This window comes from Hippoglossus hippoglossus, chromosome 23 (genome assembly GCF_009819705.1).
Source record: "Hippoglossus hippoglossus isolate fHipHip1 chromosome 23, fHipHip1.pri, whole genome shotgun sequence".
Classification (NCBI taxonomy): domain Eukaryota; kingdom Metazoa; phylum Chordata; class Actinopteri; order Pleuronectiformes; family Pleuronectidae; genus Hippoglossus; species Hippoglossus hippoglossus.
Genome location: NC_047173.1, coordinates 6,620,866 through 6,639,277, shown reverse-complemented (window position 1 = coordinate 6,639,277; position 18,412 = coordinate 6,620,866). Strand labels below are relative to the sequence as shown.

At 40.4% G+C, this 18,412-nt stretch overlaps 4 protein-coding genes across 5 annotated transcripts; 2 read left to right on the top strand and 2 right to left on the bottom strand.

Moving 5' to 3' along the window:
- Positions 1-663: 663 nt before the first annotated feature.
- trmu (tRNA 5-methylaminomethyl-2-thiouridylate methyltransferase) lies at positions 664-4,647 on the bottom strand. Its single transcript, XM_034578509.1, has 11 exons — positions 4,425-4,647; positions 4,135-4,300; positions 3,313-3,419; positions 3,065-3,187; positions 2,788-2,960; positions 2,610-2,663; positions 2,389-2,455; positions 2,095-2,195; positions 1,746-1,890; positions 1,517-1,599; positions 664-1,355 (listed from the first exon to the last, which is right to left on the bottom strand). Exons 1-11 carry the CDS (start codon positions 4,504-4,506, stop codon positions 1,206-1,208), a joined length of 1,251 nt encoding a protein of 416 aa, XP_034434400.1. The 5' UTR covers positions 4,507-4,647; the 3' UTR covers positions 664-1,205.
- srr (serine racemase) lies at positions 4,574-8,173 on the top strand. The gene is made up of 7 exons (XM_034578511.1): positions 4,574-4,750; positions 5,238-5,415; positions 5,509-5,690; positions 6,229-6,359; positions 6,887-7,035; positions 7,136-7,225; positions 7,690-8,173. The coding sequence occupies exons 1-7, from the start codon at positions 4,595-4,597 to the stop codon at positions 7,929-7,931; spliced, it is 1,128 nt and encodes a 375-aa protein (XP_034434402.1). The 5' UTR covers positions 4,574-4,594; the 3' UTR covers positions 7,932-8,173.
- A 477-nt stretch (positions 8,174-8,650) lies between these two features.
- Positions 8,651-10,803, bottom strand: tprkb (Tp53rk binding protein). 2 transcript variants are annotated; one of them, XM_034578513.1, is made up of 4 exons: positions 10,554-10,795; positions 10,326-10,448; positions 9,296-9,475; positions 8,651-8,933 (listed from the first exon to the last, which is right to left on the bottom strand). In XM_034578513.1, the coding sequence occupies exons 1-4, from the start codon at positions 10,692-10,694 to the stop codon at positions 8,847-8,849; spliced, it is 531 nt and encodes a 176-aa protein (XP_034434404.1). In that variant the 5' UTR covers positions 10,695-10,795; the 3' UTR covers positions 8,651-8,846. The 2 variants fall into 2 exon arrangements, with proteins under 2 accessions (XP_034434404.1, XP_034434403.1); XM_034578512.1 differs by having other exon boundaries at positions 10,326-10,803.
- Positions 10,804-10,987: 184 nt separating this feature from the next.
- alg10 (ALG10 alpha-1,2-mannosyltransferase) lies at positions 10,988-15,322 on the top strand. Its single transcript, XM_034578508.1, has 3 exons — positions 10,988-11,338; positions 12,426-12,623; positions 12,710-15,322. Exons 1-3 carry the CDS (start codon positions 11,174-11,176, stop codon positions 13,769-13,771), a joined length of 1,425 nt encoding a protein of 474 aa, XP_034434399.1. The 5' UTR covers positions 10,988-11,173; the 3' UTR covers positions 13,772-15,322.
- Positions 15,323-18,412: the final 3,090 nt, after the last annotated feature.

Here is an 18,412-nt window from a genome sequence, read left to right as displayed (position 1 = left end):
CAAAGTTGACTGGATAACCACATGAATAAACAGAAGCACAGTTGTTCCTAATAAAGTGCTCAGGGTTTTTGTTAAGTATTAAGGTCAACGAAAACAAGTAAACACAAACTTATTCGGTTTATTCACTTATTTACAGTTACGCCGATTGACAGCAACATCACAACAGTAACTGAAAAGGCACTAGAATTCTTTTTAGCAAGGAATCAATATGAATTATAAAACAGTTGAGTAATAACACTAAAATGTCATTATTTTTTTTCAATTATTTGACAAAACAGTCTCTAAACGTGGCAGACACATATTTAGTTTTTTTAAATTGTCATGTTTTGAGGAAAGTATTTCCGCTATATTCACCATCAATTGGCTTTTTACAGAATTTCACATCAGAGGAGAAAACACAAAAAAGGGTAAAGACAATTCGCAACAAAACAAAAAGAAAAACTGTCTCATTTTGTGACAGTGAATCAAAGAACTACGCAGAGTCACCGATTACTACTGATCACCGCTGTCAACATCAGATAATATGTCTGGATGCAGCTTTAAGTGTCATGACACATATTTTAAAAAATGCTGTGGAGGTCTGCAGTCGGCTCAGAGGCAGAATGAACATGAGTGACAGTGAGAAAAGAAGAGAGGGAGGTTTGAATCTGATTTCACATAAACAAAAATATTACAGTTGTTTTAATTTACAGATTAGTCTGATTCCACCAGACTGTGTCATCGTCATGTACAACATCTGTAAATCCACATGTCGCCTTGTTGGCTGACATCTAATCCCACCAGAATCACGAAAGAGCTAAAAAAAAGCTCCAAGTAGCAGCTTGAGTTTGTGGACTGTTTTCAATCAACAACAAAAATAAAATATGACTAATTCTTTAAAAAGATGATCTTGATTTTGATTTCTATTCTTTTTGGGGTGATTTCTTTTTGAAAAACACATATTATTTTAGCCCAAGTTTAAAAAACCCACCTTGAATGTGGAAGATATATCTGAGCAGTGAGCAGATACAGACACAGAAATCAACTATTTTGTTCCTGTGTCTTCAACACTGCTGAGATGTCAAAGTTGAGCATTAAACAACACAATCAACTGTTCCCAGCCACCTAGGTTTGGCCTCCAGGGGGACATTTAAGGCCTGTTTTCATGAACAGTGTTGCTCTACCTAATGTGTCGGACAGACCACATCTGGAGCTATGAGGTCTTCTCAGCTGGGCGGTTCAGGGGTCGGCTCCTCCCTTTGCCGTGCCGCTGCCATCAACCTTTCTCGGCCCTGCTGGAGTGTGTATTCACTGGGCCCCAGCTGGGTGATCTTCCCACTGCCCAGACACTCGTCCCCTTTGTAGAGCACAGCAAACTGGGGAAGAAAGTCAAACACAAGGAAAAACTAAAATAATTTGCACATATAAAGCAAAGGAAATGTATGTATGTTTTTTTATATTTTGTTATTGTAACTGGTGTAACAGCATCACCGTGAGCGATTACACTGTATTCTGTAACTGGTGTGTGAGTCGTTACCTGTCCAGGTGTCAGAGCTCTGATTGGCTGGGAGAGTGAGATCCAGACGGAGCCGTTCATGTTCAGAGTCACCGTGCAGGGAACTGGAAAATATAGAAGTATTAAGTCACACAACAAGAAAATACTCAACTAAAATATTTGTCAGATATGTTCTTGAATACAATACTTGAGTTACTGTACTTAGTTACTCCGCACCACTGTCTACAGACGCTGACAACACAACACTCACTGAGCGGCATCTGGTGGATGAAGCGGAAGTGACAATCCATCATCTGGGTCTTGACAAGTTCAGGGGGCGGGTCCACTGTGAGCCAGTGGAAGCGGTCTGTCCGCACAGTGTCACGGAAAAGAGCTGGGTGATTTGTCGTCGGAGCCTGAACAACACAACGTACTCAGGATTAGGTAAATGTGTAGGGAGAGAAAAAAACAATCACTAAAATGCATGTTGTGTTTGGAAATCAATGAAGAAATCAGCAGTGACAAAAGCACCTATTAACTCTAAATCTAGATCTGTAGATCTAGCCTGGTCTAAATGGAGGCTACAACAGAGGGAAAGTAAGATATTTCCACAATCTCACCACAAACACGTCTCCTGTTGTAATGTCTTTATCCACCACAAACAAAGCGTCTCTCTGCCCCCCTATCCTCGCCCTCTGGCCCAGCGTCAGAGTGAACCAGCCTGCGTGGACACAAACAATCAGGAAAACACCAAGTCACAGGACAGGATGGAGATTAAACACGAGAACACAGTGGATAGTATATAAACAGAAAACAGGGATTTTAGGTTTGTTTTAATTGGCCTAACATAAGATAGTAATAGCCACACATACTAGCAGAGATGTTCACAACTTGCAAGTCTCTGAACTACAAACCTTTGTGTGTTCCCATTACTTTCCCATCTTCAATGGAGACAAAGTTCCCTGGTTTTGGCTCTAGATACTGAAAACAAAGTTTACATGTATGTTTAGAAATTATGGCTTCAAATAATTGAATAACAAACAGAGGCTCTGGTCCAAAGCAAAGGAAACACTGAAGGAAAAAACCCAGGGGAAATTGTGATGTGGAACAAATCGATGAATTTTAGTTTTCTCACCTCCAAAATAAAGTTTTCAAAGTTTCTCTCACCGATGAAGCAAATGCCCATGCTCTGACAAAAAGAAACACATTCAGATAAGTCACAAGATTCACTTATTTAGAATACAATGTGTTTCTAAAACATTTCCCCTGTATGCTGTTCTGATGATTAATTACATCATTTGTTGGTTGTGTACCTCTTTCTTCTTCAGAACATGGTGAAACCCTGCTTCAGCAGCAATCTTTTTGACAAACTCCTTGGTGAGTCCAGCGAGCGGGAACATGGTTTGTCGCAAGGCATCCTGGGAGATCTGACTGAGGAAGAAGGTTTGGTCTTTGAGGAGATCTGCTCCTTTGTACAACCTCGCCGCTGATGCAGGAAAGACAGACCACAGAACGTCAGTTAGAGGATCTGACCTTAAAGCCAGAAAAAAATCACTGCTAAGTTTTAACTGGACATCAGGAGCCACTTACGATTTCTGATCTCAAATCGATCTCTGAAGAGCGTGGTGGACGGAGCTATGTGCGTCTGCTGGAAGACATCTTCATCTTCCTGTGACGTCCTGGCATAGTGGCCTGTTGCCATGGCATCCGCACCTTAATCAATAGAAATTAAAAGTATTTGACACTGATTGGTAGGAAATCAATTCAAGAAAAGAAACAAGTCAAACTGTTGTTAAACAGCAGAGAATCAGTGTATGATCATTGTGATGACAACATACCCAGAGTGTTGATGGCATACTTGTGGAAATGGTTGAATTTGATGTGCTTGTTGCAAACTATGTCTGGGTTTGGTGTCCTGCCCTTCTCATACTCTTTCAACAGATAACTGCAAATGGAACAGGACAGATGTGACATGTATAAAAACAATAACAACAATAATAATAATAATAAAAGAGGGTGACTCAATATTACAGTATTGGCAAATTAGGGCTGTGCAATAAAACAATATGAATAATCATCACAATATAATTTACATCAATAGCACACTATAACAAAAGTCCAATCAAAATCAGTGTAAAACGTATGTATTGTACAAGCACATTGAGGAGCTATAACACATAACTGATCGACATAAGATTTGTCAAATGTTTTGGTATTTATCAAGTGTTTGTCATTAAAGAGATTTTAAAATCACAATCTTCACTCAGGAGCAAAAATGAGTCTCTAAAGTCTCCAGGAGAACTGCAGGCCAGCTGACAATTTTATATTTAAGATCAATGCTGAAGACTTTCCTGTTTGCCACGGCCGCTGTTATTTGAACTCTTATTTCTTATTCTGTTTATTTATTCTTGTATTTTGTATTAACCCTTTTCTTTTTAAAACCTTTTTTGTATCGTCTAGTGTCACACGAGACGATACAAAAAAGGTTACAACATTTGTAATTGCCTTGTTGTTGAAACGTACTATACAAATAAACTTGCCTCGCCTAAACTCAAAAGACCTGACCTGACATTCATTGTAATTATTGTGATGATTATCGATTGTTGTGACATATTTCACCTTGACATCTTAACTTTATGGAGCAGAAAAATGGCAAATACCTGAAAACTTCATGCCAGTACTCTTTGACATAGGACACCTGGTGGAAGGGGATGTCCAGGATGTGACACACTCTGTAGGCGTCCTCACAGTCCTTCTCTGTGGAACACACTCCTCTCTCATCCACAGGGTCCCAGTTCTTCATATAAACCCCTGTCACACTGAAGCCTTCACATGAGAGACAGCAGTCAGAAAATAGATCCACATCTGAAAGACTTTGACTTTTTATGTTTTACTTCTTAATATTTGACATTAGCTTGTTATTTCTCTGTGTGTTGTTGTTGTTTCTCACCTCTTCTCTTGAGTAACAAAGCAGTGACAGAGCTGTCGACGCCGCCGGACATGGCGCACACGACGTGCCTCACTAAACCCATGTTTTCAAAGTAAAGTCATCATTAACACACTGTTGTTTCAGCTCAGGCAAGTTTACACAGTTTATACCATTGACACACAGAAGCCGCCATGTTTAGGGTCCGTTTGATTATAACCTCCGTCTGGAAACACCACTCAAACCGGAACCGTAGCGGTGACGGGGGCCGCAGATGTTGTAACACCGTAAACACCGCGGAGCTCTCGCTTGTTTTTCAGAGAAGAAGAAAAGTCCAAGGAAAACATAAGGTCGGCAAAAAACACTAAACACGTCAATTCAACGACTTTTTATGTGATTAACGCTTTGTCATTTACCGGACTTTGTTTTTTCCTCTTAATAAATGTAGAAGTGCTCAGGAATGTGTGGAACTGTTCACCTGACTATTTTTAACTAACTAAAATCCTTCAGACTAATTTTATATATTTTAACTATAAATACTATTATAGCTATTTTGTGCAGGGGATCAATGAGAGTTTCAGTGTTAAGTGAAATTCTTACAATAATATATGAATAATAGATACATAATATATAAAATACAGTGACTATTATGATGTTATAACCCATTAATATACTATATATAATAATATGGCTTATTAGGGCTTGGGATAGCTAATAAAACATTAATAACAATGATAATAATAATAAAAATAATAATAATAATAATGATTTGATTGATAAATAAAATGGTGGCCACACAATACAATGGTATTCCTGATGTTTGTGTTTCTGACACAGATGGCTGAGGTGTCGGCAAATGCCGTCACCTTGGATTTGCTGAGAGACGCCAGGGAGACGGTGCGGCGCAGTCCCCTGGGTGTCATCAACACTCCCATGATCCCCTGGTGCCAGACCACCCTGCCTCTCGACGTCGACTGCAACATTCACATCAAACTGGAAAACATGCAGAGAACCGGTGGGAAACACTCGGACTCTCACTCACAAATGTCTTCTTGCAGTTGTGAGCTGATGTAGTGACACTTGTGACCGCATGTTTTTTGATTGACAGGGTCCTTTAAGATCAGAGGGGTGGCCAATCAGTTTGCCAGGAGACCAGAGGGTGGTCATTTTGTCACCATGTCTGCAGGGAACTATGGGAAATCGTTTGCATACGCTTCAAAACACTATGGGTCGAGGGGCAAGGTGGTGATGCCCGAAACTGCCCCAGTTTCCAGATCCATGCTCATACAGGTCAGAGGTCATCTGCTGACTGACAGACAGACAGACGCAGGATTTGACAACAGAGGTTAAACCTGAAGAATCACATATTACATACATATCACATACTTTTAAACAAACCTAAATATAAATCACAAGATGTACTGTAATAGGTCAAGAAAGGGATTCAGATATTTATGTTATTTTATGTTTTATCAGCATGTGCTCGATTTCTCCCTTAAACCTTCAAAAATGATATCTGAAATCATTTAAAGAAGCAAGGTTTCATTTTATATTCATATGCTATGCTAACAGTGGAAAATAATACGTATCAAATGGAACCAATACAAGACCCACATAGCATTACAATTCCACCCTGCTTACATTTTACTTATGAGACCTCAATTTAAAACACTTAGTATAGAAAACTGTATGGCTCTTTCTAACTACAGACGTGTTTCCACATCATAAGTTGTGGCATTATGAATACCAATTTTTAGATTGTGAGATTGTTTTTATTTTCTGGAGCATTCCCTCAGATAGGTTTGAACTCATTTGTTCTCGTCCTCAGAGCTTTGGGGTCGAGGTTGAGCGAGTTCCCACCTCCAGTCTGATGAACGTGGTGAACCGCTGCATTCAGGAGGACAACATGACGTTCCTGCACTCATATGATGACCTGGATCTGATAGCGGGACATGCCAGGTATACTCATTGTACTTCATACATTCATTCCACCAGGATTGAGGGTGAATTATTGAGCTGGTCTGATAATCGCTTAAAATGTAATGAATGTGCAGGGAGAGAGTCTAAAAGACTACAACAGAGGATGTTCTTTCTTAGGAAACTGAATCATTTTAGAGCAGACCGTCGCATCCTCCAGATGTACTACAAAGCTGTGCTGCAGTGCGTTCTGTCCTTCCTACTCTGCACCATTGGAAATATGCAACCTCAAGATCACGCCAAACTGCAGCACATGAAAGGCGAAGCAGATCCTCAATGATCCTAATCATTCTCTCCAGCTCAAATTCAGAGAGAGTAGTAGGTCAATTTGCAGAATTCTGCAGCAGAAAATTTAAACATCAAGGTACAGCAAATCATTTGTCCCTACAGCAATTAGACCACTAAATGAGAAATAGATGTGCACATGTTTTGGGATTCAGATTGTGAGCTTATTGTGTACACTGTAGTCTATTATCTGTTCTTGTGTGTGTGTGTGTGTGTGTGTGCAGTCTGGGTATGGAGGTGCTGGAGGTGGTCTGTGAGCCTGATGTGGTGGTGGTGTGTTGCGGTGGTGGGGGGCTGCTGGCCGGTGTAGCTGCTGCCATCAAACTGTCAGGCTGTGAAAAGACCAGGATCTACGGTGTGGAACCAGAAGGAGGTAAAAACTCACTTACAGCTGTGTTCAAAGACTCATCCGTGACATCAGCAGTCACACACTTGATGTTTTACATTGATTTTGAGTTTGTGTTTAAACTCAGCCTGCACCATGTACAAAAGCTTCATTGAGAAGAAACCAGTGGGGATGGACACCAAGAGCATCGCCTCAGGTCTTGCACCACCTTTTGCAGGTAAGAATAAGTCAACCTTTCGGTCAAGAATGTTGTAATATTATGTTGCTGTGTTCTGCTACACGCGGCATCTATTGCACTTCATGTGTTTCTCCTCATGTGACTCACCTTGAGGTTTCTACAGTTTTCTTCCCCTGTTAAAAGGTTTGTTTGGTAGTTTTTCTTTACTCTAGTCGAGGGTTAAGAACAGAGGATGTCACACCTTGTTAAGCCCTATGAGACAAATTGTAATTTGTGAACATGGGCTATACAAATCAATCAGTTCTTATTTTTTGATAGAAATGGTAAAATGGTCGTCAGAATGTAATATTCATTATTTGTGAAAGACGCAAGAACAAATTGTCTTATCATAATATTCTGCTAAAAAATAAGTAAATATAAAATAGTAGTATTTTGTTCTTGGTGATTGAAAAACTGACTTTTTTGTCGAATGAATGTCACTGATCCTGAACTCTGGCTCCCAGGCAGGCTTCCATATGAGTTGTGCCAGCGCTTCGTGGAGGCGATCGTCCTGGTGAGCGATGAGGAGATACAGGCGGCGGTGCCCACCCTCTACAGGTCAGGACTGGTGGTGGAGCCGTCTGGCTCTGCTGCCTTCGCTGCCATCGTTAACAACAAGATCCCTGAGCTGGAGGGGAAGAACGTCGTGTGCATCCTCAGCGGAGGGAACATCGGAAAGGACGAGCTCGCGAACTTCCCAGATTGACAAGACGTCTGTCAGCTCTTCTTCATGTGACTGATCCTGACCAGTTTGAGCCAATGTTTTGCTGCTGAGAAGAAATCAAGGACTAATCGAATGATAAACTGAGTTTATGCTGCATCTCTTTGTTTGCATTTAAAGTGGCACTTTTCAAGTAAATCAATACACATTTAATTTCAATGGAAGGTTGGTTTTCTGTAATGTATGGAAATATAGTATATTTTAATAAACAATCTCATGTCATTTTATTTTGACTATGTAAATATTTTATGTCCTCAGAAAAGCTGAGATTGAAAATCAAAGTTTGAAGAGAGCAAACTTTTAACGTATGAAAATAAACACCCACGGCCGTGATGCTCTGATATTTTAACTTTTAAATTGTTCTTTGAACTTATCAAGGTGATTCAGAAGAACAAAGCTGTAGCAAATACACATCTGCCAAAAGCTGCATCCAGGACTGTGCTAATATTTGGCCCACAGCACTTTGATTGTTATGAGAGCAGCTTTTACATATTGTCCCTTTTAGTAAAAACTATCTCAGAGCAGACCGTCAGCGTCCCTGGAAAGTGTCAAAGAAACAAGAAGCTTTTAAATTTGATGTAGGAACTAATGATGCTAAATAATGGGCTGCAAATCCTCAAAACTTTCTTCCTTATGTCTTAGTGTCTAACTATGATGTAGCAATGATAAAATAAAAAGGAATCAAGAAAAGTTCATGAAAAGATTTAAGAAAAATAAGATATATTTAGCTCAGCTGGGAGAAATCTTTTCCACAGCTGATATAAAGTTCAGTTTGCAATGAAAACAAGAAGGACAGTGTTTGCAGGCTCTGGACAATGAAGTGAAATAACAGTATCAAGAAAAAAACATCTTGACTTTGCTTATATGAAAAATGTGTCCTGCTCTTATTTCTTGTTGTAGCTACATGACGTCCTTGGTGGCCATTCTGCAGATGACCGCATCCAGTAGAGTCCCACACGTCTCCTCCTGAGGAGCAACTTTATACAACTGGTATGGAGACAGAAAAAGGGAATAGGATTTTTAAAATGCTCCCAGTAACTTCAAGAGAGCAAACATCCAGGTCAACAAATACATGGATGGAGTGGAGAAGAAACCCCATTTTGTAATTAAATCTGCTACGTAACTTATAATTTACAATCAATAATGTCCATGTAATTAACAGTTAATAATAAAATATGCAGAGAAATAAATCTGTATCTTATATGCAGTATATATATATATATATATAACATACATATCAACATTATATATATTTGAAAAAGTAATTGTCCAGTCAAACTCACACAGATGCACGTATTAGTCAATATGCTATGGAATGAGTCACATGATTTTAAGTATTGAAGTTGAACCTTTCTGATCTTTGCAGAGTCCGACAGTGAGGAAAGGTCTTCCACTGGAACCTGTCGTCCGTCCACCTTGGTCACGATGTCCTCCACAAGCTGCGACTCGTTTTTTTTGTCGTGAATGATGACCACCATCACAGAGTCATCGCCATCTGAGATCCCAAACCTCTTAAAGGCCTCAGAGATCTGTTTTATGAAAGGAAGGCAAAATACACAGTGAATGAGACTACAGGGCACAGACCCGGGTTAACGTGACTTATCATTACCTGACTACACTTGAAAACTTTGAAGAGACACAAAATGACTACACAGACATAAATAAACTTACGAGAGACATAAAATGGCCAAAAAGAGAAACAACACGAGTTGAAAAAGTCAAAGAGTGTTTCTGCAGGTTTATGGTCATTATGAACAGATATGAAGGAGTCCCAGAGGTTTATCCCCACGTTATCTCTCAAACTACAGGCAGACAGTGGGTATTCATAGTCTTGTTCGTAGTTCTATTAAATGCGCAAATATCTGTATCGGTGAGGAAAACCATAGCACATGGATACAAACATGCACGCTACCAAAAGAGTTTTCTAACACAGAAACGTAACTAATTTTAAGAGTAGTGTTAAATTTATGTCAACATAATCAAGATATACAGAAGCATATTCAAGACCTACTAGTACATAGTATTTTAACATCTCAAAGTCATTTTAATGACTAAAATTCAGATTATTGAAAAATTATCCCAAAACAAAATGTCACAAAGTTAAAGAATGACCACAAAGACAGAACAACTAAAGAGAGACACCACAAAATGTTTGTAGTCAACCTGTGTGTGTCGTGTGCAACTAAATAATATGCTCATGTAATCATAAGGGTCCAAAGTCCTGACAAATACTCCAGATCTCTTTAAGTAATATTGGTTGCCCACAGAAGATAAACAATCAGGAAAATGAATGAACGATACCGTGGAAAAGAGGAGACGAGACTGAGACTTAGTGTGTGTGCGGGTAATGCACAGGCATAACGACAGGAGTGTACTGACATTGTTAGTCGGTGACAGGTTGAAGATCATCTCGGAGTTCAGACTCCTTGTCTTCATTTTCCCAGTGTTCTGCAGGTGGACAGCTTTGTTGGCAGCGACCAGCACCTGGAGAGGATCCACCAGCTGTAGATGAAAAAAGACAGAAGATTGTAGTAAATATGCACACACAAAAAACCAACATGTGACACGTGAGCGTTTTATGAAATCGTCGCTAAAAACTGTTCCTACCATCGTGGGGTTGATCAGAGCTGCGATTATTTGACCGTCCACTGCACTTTGTCTGAGCTCTGCGGCGTTTTTCACCTCCGTGAAAAGGACCTGAGTCACTGTGCGATCGGGGAAAAGCTCCAGCTCGTGTGTGTGATGCATGTTGAAAAGATTCGAGAGGAAATGTAGGAGATTCCAGACAAGAAGGGAACTGATGTTCACGTGGGGTCTACGCACTGCGGGAACCAAAACACGGTGACGCCGCTCCACCGGAAGTTTAGCAAAGTAGAGGGGAAATCGCCAAAAATAAGAAAGGTGTCTCTACAATTACTCTTTAAAAATGTATTTAACACACAGATGAATTTAGTTGTAAATTAATGATTAAATAATGGCGCTAAACAACGTAGCGCAGTCTAGGAACTAACGAGTAAAGATGAGTTTCATACCGAGCGTGTTTCAGAAACGTACCGTCCAGCTGACATAGATCTCTTCCGTTTATAACAAACAACAACAGAGACTGTGAGCTGCTCCCCGCTGATCTGTGGCTGTGCGGGGATTTTAACACGCGGGTGTCGTCGTTATGCGTTTAACGCATCATCACATTTAACTTCTGGACATTATTCACTGTTACGCCGTCAAACATGGAGAAATTTGAAGGCTACATCTTCACCGCACTGTGCAGCAGCAACTTCCTCATCTCCTGCCTGCTGTTCTCCGCAGTGACCCGGGAGCAGAGGCTGCCCTACATGGACGAGGTGTTCCACGTCCCGCAGGCGCAGAAATACTGTGAGGGCAGATTCACTGAGGTAAAGCGGGTTTTTCCTCCGAGGCCAGTCCGCCATTGTTCGTAATCCTGTCGTTAATCATGATGCAGGGACTTAATCTCCGTGTCCTACATACGTTGGATGATGGCGTCAGTGAAGCAGTTTAAATATGGGATAGATTTATGAATCGTATTTTAAAAACATGATGTAGTTCACACAGAGAAGACACACAATCCTTCACATCCAGTAGAGGACAGCGCAGTAGAAGCTCAATTCAGTTTTATTTGTGCAACAACCTTCGGTAAGAAACCACATTCTCTTCATCACCGTCAAATTTGAACAAAACATGGTTTCTTGAGTTTGGACAATGTGGTCAAATATGCTGACATTTTACATTTGGCTCCCCCTCCACTCAATGAGTTCATCAAACTGAACAGAAACACACCAACAAGAGCAAACAAGCGGGGATTGTAGGATAGCATTTAGAAAAAGTAGTTTTCAGCCACCATCGGCCCATCGAATGAAGGAACATCACAGCTTCCAACTCATTTTCCAATTCTGTAAAACAAGGCTTACTGGAAGCTCAAATATGTTTTTTAATCTTTTGATTAATAAAAGTTAACAAGTGTTATGCACAGAGAGATTTGAGATGTGATGTAAAATAAATGAAGATGAATGGGATAAAACAGGCTCCTTTTTAAAATAGCAAATTATGTCACAATTTGAAATGTTCTGATACCGATATCCCACTCCCGATACTTAGCTTCTTATTCGATACTGATTTCCAATCCGATACCGACGCATTAAAAAAACAAAACAATTTCCAGAACATATTTTAGCAGCTGATTGCTTTTAACCTTGTTTGGAAGTGATGATTTTTTATCTTTGTTGTATGGCCTGGCTCTGGTTACACCCTTTGGAAATCAAGTAGGTACAGTGAATGAATGACAGAGAACTTCTTTTATGATTTAGTTTGAATGTCACAACTGAAGAAGAATTCAAACAAATATTATATGAATGTGCAACATTTACTTCCTTTAAATGGCTGAAAAAGAGTTTAATACATTTTTAATGTTCATGTTTGAAATTGGTGGAGCGCCCCTTTAACATGTTTCTGATCCTGGTGCAGTGGGACCCGATGATCACCACCCTGCCAGGCCTGTACCTCATCTCCGTGGGAGTCATCAAGCCCGTGGTGTGGCTGGCTGACCTGACGGGCGCGGTTGTATGTTCCACGGCGATGCTGCGCTTCGTCAACCTGCTCTTCAACTGCGGCATCCTTTACCTGCTCTACCTGCTGATCTGCAAGCTGCACCTCAAGGAGAAGGTCAGACCAGACCCAGAGCACTGTGAAGTTATCATGCCTGACTTTTGTCATTTTCTTGTTTTCCTGATATGTTTCTTCTCTTCCAGACACGAACAACCTCACGCCGCATCCTGTCAGCGTTGTCTCTCTCAACCTTCCCTGTGCTCTACTTCTTCAACTTCCTCTACTACACCGATGCCGGATCTACTTTCTTCATCCTCTTCACCTACCTCATGACGCTCTACGGTTGCCACAAGGCCTCGGCCCTCCTGGGTGTGTGCTCCGTGCTCTTCCGCCAGACCAACATCATCTGGGTGGCGTTCTGCGCAGGCACGCTGGTGGCTGCCAAAATGGATGAAGCCTGGCGGGTGGAGCATTCGAAAAAGAGGGATGAGAAGTCTCCGCCATCCCAAGTTCCTCTGTCATTCAGCGGAGCAAAGAAAATAATACTGTTCACGCTGGAGTTCCTCACGTCACCCAGTCACGTGAAGTCGGTGCTGCTGGTGGCATGGCCGTATGCAGTGGTCGGCATTGGTTTCGTGGCGTTCGGGGTGCTGAATGATGGGATCGTGGTGGGTGACAGGACGAGCCACGAGGCTTGCCTCAATTTTCCTCAGCTCTTCTACTTCCTCTCCTTCACCCTCTTCTTCTCCCTCCCCGTCTCACTTTGTCACCACCGCGTCCTCCGCTTCCTGCAGTCTCTGAAAAAACAGCCTCTGCTCTTCCTCTTCATCACCGGCATCTCATTGCTCCTGGTGTGGAAGTTCACCTTCGTCCACAAGTACCTCTTGGCAGATAACCGCCATTTCCCCTTCTACGTGTGGAGGAAGCTTTACCAGAGTCATGAGCTGGTGCGCTTCCTCCTTGTCCCTGTGTACGTGTTCGCCGGGTGGAATTTTCTGGACTCCTTCAGGTCGCGCTCGCTCTTCTGGAGTTTGGCGTTCCTGGCGTGCCTCCTGGCGGCCACGGTGCCCCAGAAGCTGCTGGAGTTCAGATACTTCATCGTCCCCTACCTGATGTACCGCCTGCACATGCCCCTCCCTTCTCTTCCCAGACTCGGAGTGGAGTTTGTCCTCTACATGGTGGTCAATGCCGCCACAATTTACATTTTCATCACTAAGACTTTCCACTGGCCAGACAGCCCAGCCACGCAGAGATTCATGTGGTGAAAACAAGAGGCGAGTGAGGTAGTGCTTCTGGTGTCAGATATCAGGAGGTACTGGACTCAAACATCGATTGGCGTCAAAGCATTTTCCCAGAGAAGCACAACACATGTGACATCTCAAATGTCAAAGCAAAACCTCTGTTACATCTCAGTAACAGACAAAAATGGCTCATATATTCCTGTCATTTCTGTTCAACTGGTGTTTCGCACACAGTTCAGCTATAATATTCGCTTGGCTACAGCTTGTACTTAGAACTAGCATTGCGATTTTTAAAACTAAAAGTAGAATGGAACTCAGTAGAGCAAATACTGCCGCCAAGGCCCTTAAATTCAATCAAGCAGCACCGGATCACACACACTCATCGATATCCGACTCCTAACAATGCCTGACGTTTTCTCATAAAGATTTCTGCGTTATTTCTTGAGAAATTCACAAATATCTTGCAATGTTGAAGAAAGTGAAATAACATTCCTGGTTCAACCATCTTAATTAAATCCGTTCCAAAAGTTAATGGCTTCTTCTTTGGCTCATGTCCCACTCTTCCACCAAGTTGGTGGAGGTAATGACTGAAAAACCGCGCAACACTAAATGTTAAATGTCCAGGTTTTTAGGCTTATAATGTATTTTCACCGACAAAGGCTCCAAACCTAATACAAAGTCTGCCAGTTCACTGTGAATCAGTTCAAAGTTACATGAACACGACCAAGAATATTCAAAGTATTCATTTTGTACAAATAATAATAATAAAGTTTTTGGCTCAGATGATAAAGTGACGACATTGTTACTGGTCTGAATTTATTGCATAGACCTTTTTTCTACTGAACCTGAGCTCTTTGTGGTTTAACTGTTGATTCTTCTCCAGGGTGGAAAATATATAATGTTTTGTTTTTTTGCAGGTGTTTTTCTTATGGTGAGCAGTTTTGTACTGTAAATATTGTGCAGCTCTATGAATCAATGACTGTTGACATGAAATATGAAAAATAAAGAGACCAAAAATGACATAGCCATATAGATTAAATACAGTGTGTTGTAATGGCTGACATTTTTTTGCTTTTGCCAGTGAAGAACACACATAATTGAAGGAAAACTTTATTATTTTTAATATTATTAGTATTATTCTTATTCTTATTAATGGACTAAATTCAACATACATGTATTTTCCTTTTTTTTGTACCTTGATTAGTACTTTGCCAAGCCATAGGGACCCAGCAGAGGTGATTCAGAAACGTGCTCATTTAAGTGTTTGTGTCTTGATGTTTAATTAGTTTTTGACGCTTTGTGGTTTAATTGCAACAGATGATGTCTAAGCGAGTTCAGTGTAACTAATTTAATTTCCGGGTTGAGTTTCATTGAGTAACTTCAGTTTGACTTTCTCCGATTTATTCAGTGTAATTCATCATCTGTGTTTTTCACCTGTATCTGCGTCTTGTTGCTGTGTCTGTGTTTACTTATTTTCTGCCTATATGTACCACACTTCCTTTCCATCTGGCTGTTTGCTGCTCCCCTGCTGATACAATCTTATGTTAAGATTTGAATAAAATGACTCATCCAATACAGACTCTTAAAATATTTGTTTTAAATAGTACATAAACATGTGAATACAGCGTTTATTAAAATACAAATTTTAAATACAAAAGACATACATCATAGAAAGTTTATTGTTTCATCATATTTTTCTCAGTGCTTCTTACAGTTCACATTAGACAGGAAAGTTGGGTACAGAGAGTAGATCTGCCTGTTGAATAGATTTTCATATGTACAGCAAAAATGGGAAATTCTCACTTCGCTTGTCCTCCATTGACACAAGATTTAACCTAAAAATAAGATAAAACAGAAATAATAATAGATATACAAATAAAGCTAAACTTAATAATAGAAATGCACACACACACACCTGTTTAAATATGCTTGAACTCGATTCACACGTTCAAAGATTTTTAAATGTGACTCCTGTTTTGAGCCCTGACACATTACTGCCAAACCTGGACCCTAGATGGTGCTATAAGACAAAGTGTGATATTCCCATTGGAGAGAACATGTCATTTAACCTGAAGAGGAAAAATCAATCAAACTGCACACAAAAAAACATAATCAAATTCTGGCTGAACAAACAACAGACAAAGAATAAACCCAGGCGGCCAGATCTCATAATAAGAATCTGTCATTCCTCGGTATGTGATCATAATAATAATAATAACAAGGATTGATTTGCTTTGTTGCTCGTGTACTTCGGAGTGATCTTCATTACGTTGGAAGTGAAAAGCTCAAGTGGGAGGAAGAGGCAAACAAGTGGCACGATGGCTGCTCTCCATCTGACCCATATCACGCAGTTTCTAATTACATCAAGCAGCGTGGGGCCAGCTCACAGGAGAGACTTTCATAAAATCAAACTGGGATGATTATACAAATGTTGATTACACTATTCACACTCTGAAGGAGCTGCAGTCTGTAGAGTTTGAGTGTTCACAGGGAAAATGACTTGGAAAATACAGTATTTTGTCAGTTTTTTTGGCTTTGACTTAATCTCTCTCTCTCTCTCTCTCTCTCTCTCTCTCTCTCTCTCTCTCTCTCTGCCTCATTGATTTTTATTTTTGGAGGATGATGAAAGCACAGATTCGTCCGTCTCACCACCGCATTCAGGCGTCTCAGAAATTACAGCCCAACAGGCTCATTCCTAGATTTTGTCCTTGCACAACGCTAAACATCTGATTAATCTGTGTTTTGAGGAAGACATGTGAAATGATGGTTTGCCAAAGTTACAGAATCACACTGATTTGGCTTAAGCATACAGAAGTTCTTTCATGACAAATAGTTTTCAGAGAGCAGAAACTAAATTTTTGAGTAAAAAAAATCAAACTGGAAACACAAGTACAAACTTGTGTTTTTAACGTATAAAGGGTCAGAAATGTTCACTTTCTGTCAGTGACTTTCGTGTTGTTGTTTCTACGTTTTATGGAGATAGGCTGCAAGGCTAATACTGCTATATTCATATAATAATTATCACAATCATGTTATAATATATAATTAAACACATAATTATGAATTTGACTGGAAACCAATCAACCGACAAGTCTCAACTTCCTCCCACTATCTAGAAATGAAGCCACAATATTCCTCATATGGATGCATTTGGAGCCAGAGTCTGTGCAGGAGTTAGGTCACGAGTCTGTCTCAGCTGTCAATCACTACATTTCACCCCCTTTTAGAAATCATTACATAACTAATTAACATCAAACTTAATCATCAATGTGATAGGAGCTAACTAAAATGACGTAAACATCTTTGAGAAAAATGGATCTCATGTGTATTACAACAATTTTATCTTGGTCAATGTCTCATTCACTAACATGGATGAGGCAGGGTTTATGACTGAGAGGCTTTGGCTTCACTTCATGTTTTACATTTTCACATCTTTATTTCTCTGGTTCTGAGCTGTTGTCAGGCAACAGCTGAAACTTGAGAAAGTTGCCAGTCGTGGGAAAGAAAGAAATCCAGTGCATAAACATCTGTAAAATGCCTAATTATCGTTGATAGACTTTGCGTTTTGCAAGATTTAACAATCAAGTAACAATTAGTGAGCTTTGCAGGTGTTGGTATTGGTGGATTGTTTTAACCTGAGGCAGAGCGAGGCTGGTTGTTCCCTCCTGATTCCAATCTTTGTGCAAAGCGTAGCCAAACGGCTGTAGCAACAAATGTGGGAGAGTGATATGGGAATAATAATGTTTATTTTGTTCTTTAGCAGCATAAAGAGCCAGGCTTGTGAGTCCAAAACGTTGTTTATTGCAGATTTATGGATTTACAGGTTGTAGCTTGGATTTGTTGTGAGCATATGTTTGTCAGAGATACTTGTCCGTACAAGATGTGCAGCAGCATGAATTACAGGTTAAACACATTTTTTGTATTGGATATTTTCTCACATAAAACTACATTAGTTATTAGATTTGATATTTTCACATGCACACACACTAACATTTTTGCATTAGAGCAAAGCACATTTTTGTTTTTCATATCCCCATCCTACACACACACACACACACACATACACACACATTTTAGTTTGTGTAAGTGTCGGAGGCTCTGAACCATTAATTAGAAGAGGAGCCTCCAGAAAGAGCCTTTTGTTTCCTGGAGCCAAAGGTGAGGACAAGAAAGCACAGAAAGACACTGAGACACATTTGTTTCTTAGATTTAATCAAGAGTTGCTCTCTATGTAAAAGTTGCAGGAGCAGAGAAATAATTAGGGTAAGCCAGCCGGAGGAGGAGGAGGAGGAGAGGTACAAGGAGCTGGAGGGATGTAGAAGGAATGAGAAAACAGGGAAAATCAAGAGGCGGCTCGTTTGTTGAAGTTGCTGTTCAGGTTTTAAAAAGGCACATTAACAGTGTTCTTGTCATGATTCCCACTTCTACCAGTGATTCTGTCACTAACTTATTATTTATGATATTTCAGACCCAGCCACCGCTCTGCTCAGTGTCCCACCAGCCGGACGCTCCAGTGTCCTCACAGCCAAACTCTCCAGACCCTAGTTTGCTCATCTGCCTGATTCCTGTTCCTGACTGTTTGCCTGTCTGACTAAGATTCTCTCTTTGTACTGTTGTCTGTCTGTTTGCCTTTTTGTGTTTCTGTCAGCAGGATTTCTCAAAATC

Coding starts and splice junctions, on each gene's coding strand:
- tprkb (XM_034578512.1), bottom strand. CDS start 10,694: ATGCATCACACACACGAGCTGGAGCTTTTCCCCGATCGCACAGTGACT. Junction 9,476..10,325: donor ACCTGTCACCGACTAACAAT/GTCAGTACACTC, acceptor TTCATAAAACAG/ATCTCTGAGGCCTTTAAGAG. Junction 8,934..9,295: donor ACTCTGCAAAGATCAGAAAG/GTTCAACTTCAA, acceptor TCTCCATACCAG/TTGTATAAAGTTGCTCCTCA.
- trmu (XM_034578509.1), bottom strand. CDS start 4,506: ATGGGTTTAGTGAGGCACGTCGTGTGCGCCATGTCCGGCGGCGTCGAC. Junction 4,301..4,424: donor TTTGTTACTCAAGAGAAGAG/GTGAGAAACAAC, acceptor TCTCATGTGAAG/GCTTCAGTGTGACAGGGGTT. Junction 1,600..1,745: donor CATCCACCAGATGCCGCTCA/GTGAGTGTTGTG, acceptor TATATTTTCCAG/TTCCCTGCACGGTGACTCTG.
- alg10 (XM_034578508.1), top strand. CDS start 11,174: ATGGAGAAATTTGAAGGCTACATCTTCACCGCACTGTGCAGCAGCAAC. Junction 11,339..12,425: donor GTGAGGGCAGATTCACTGAG/GTAAAGCGGGTT, acceptor ATCCTGGTGCAG/TGGGACCCGATGATCACCAC. Junction 12,624..12,709: donor AGCTGCACCTCAAGGAGAAG/GTCAGACCAGAC, acceptor CTTCTCTTCCAG/ACACGAACAACCTCACGCCG.
- srr (XM_034578511.1), top strand. CDS start 4,595: ATGTTTAGGGTCCGTTTGATTATAACCTCCGTCTGGAAACACCACTCA. Junction 5,691..6,228: donor CCAGATCCATGCTCATACAG/GTCAGAGGTCAT, acceptor TCTCGTCCTCAG/AGCTTTGGGGTCGAGGTTGA. Junction 7,036..7,135: donor CGGTGTGGAACCAGAAGGAG/GTAAAAACTCAC, acceptor GTTTAAACTCAG/CCTGCACCATGTACAAAAGC.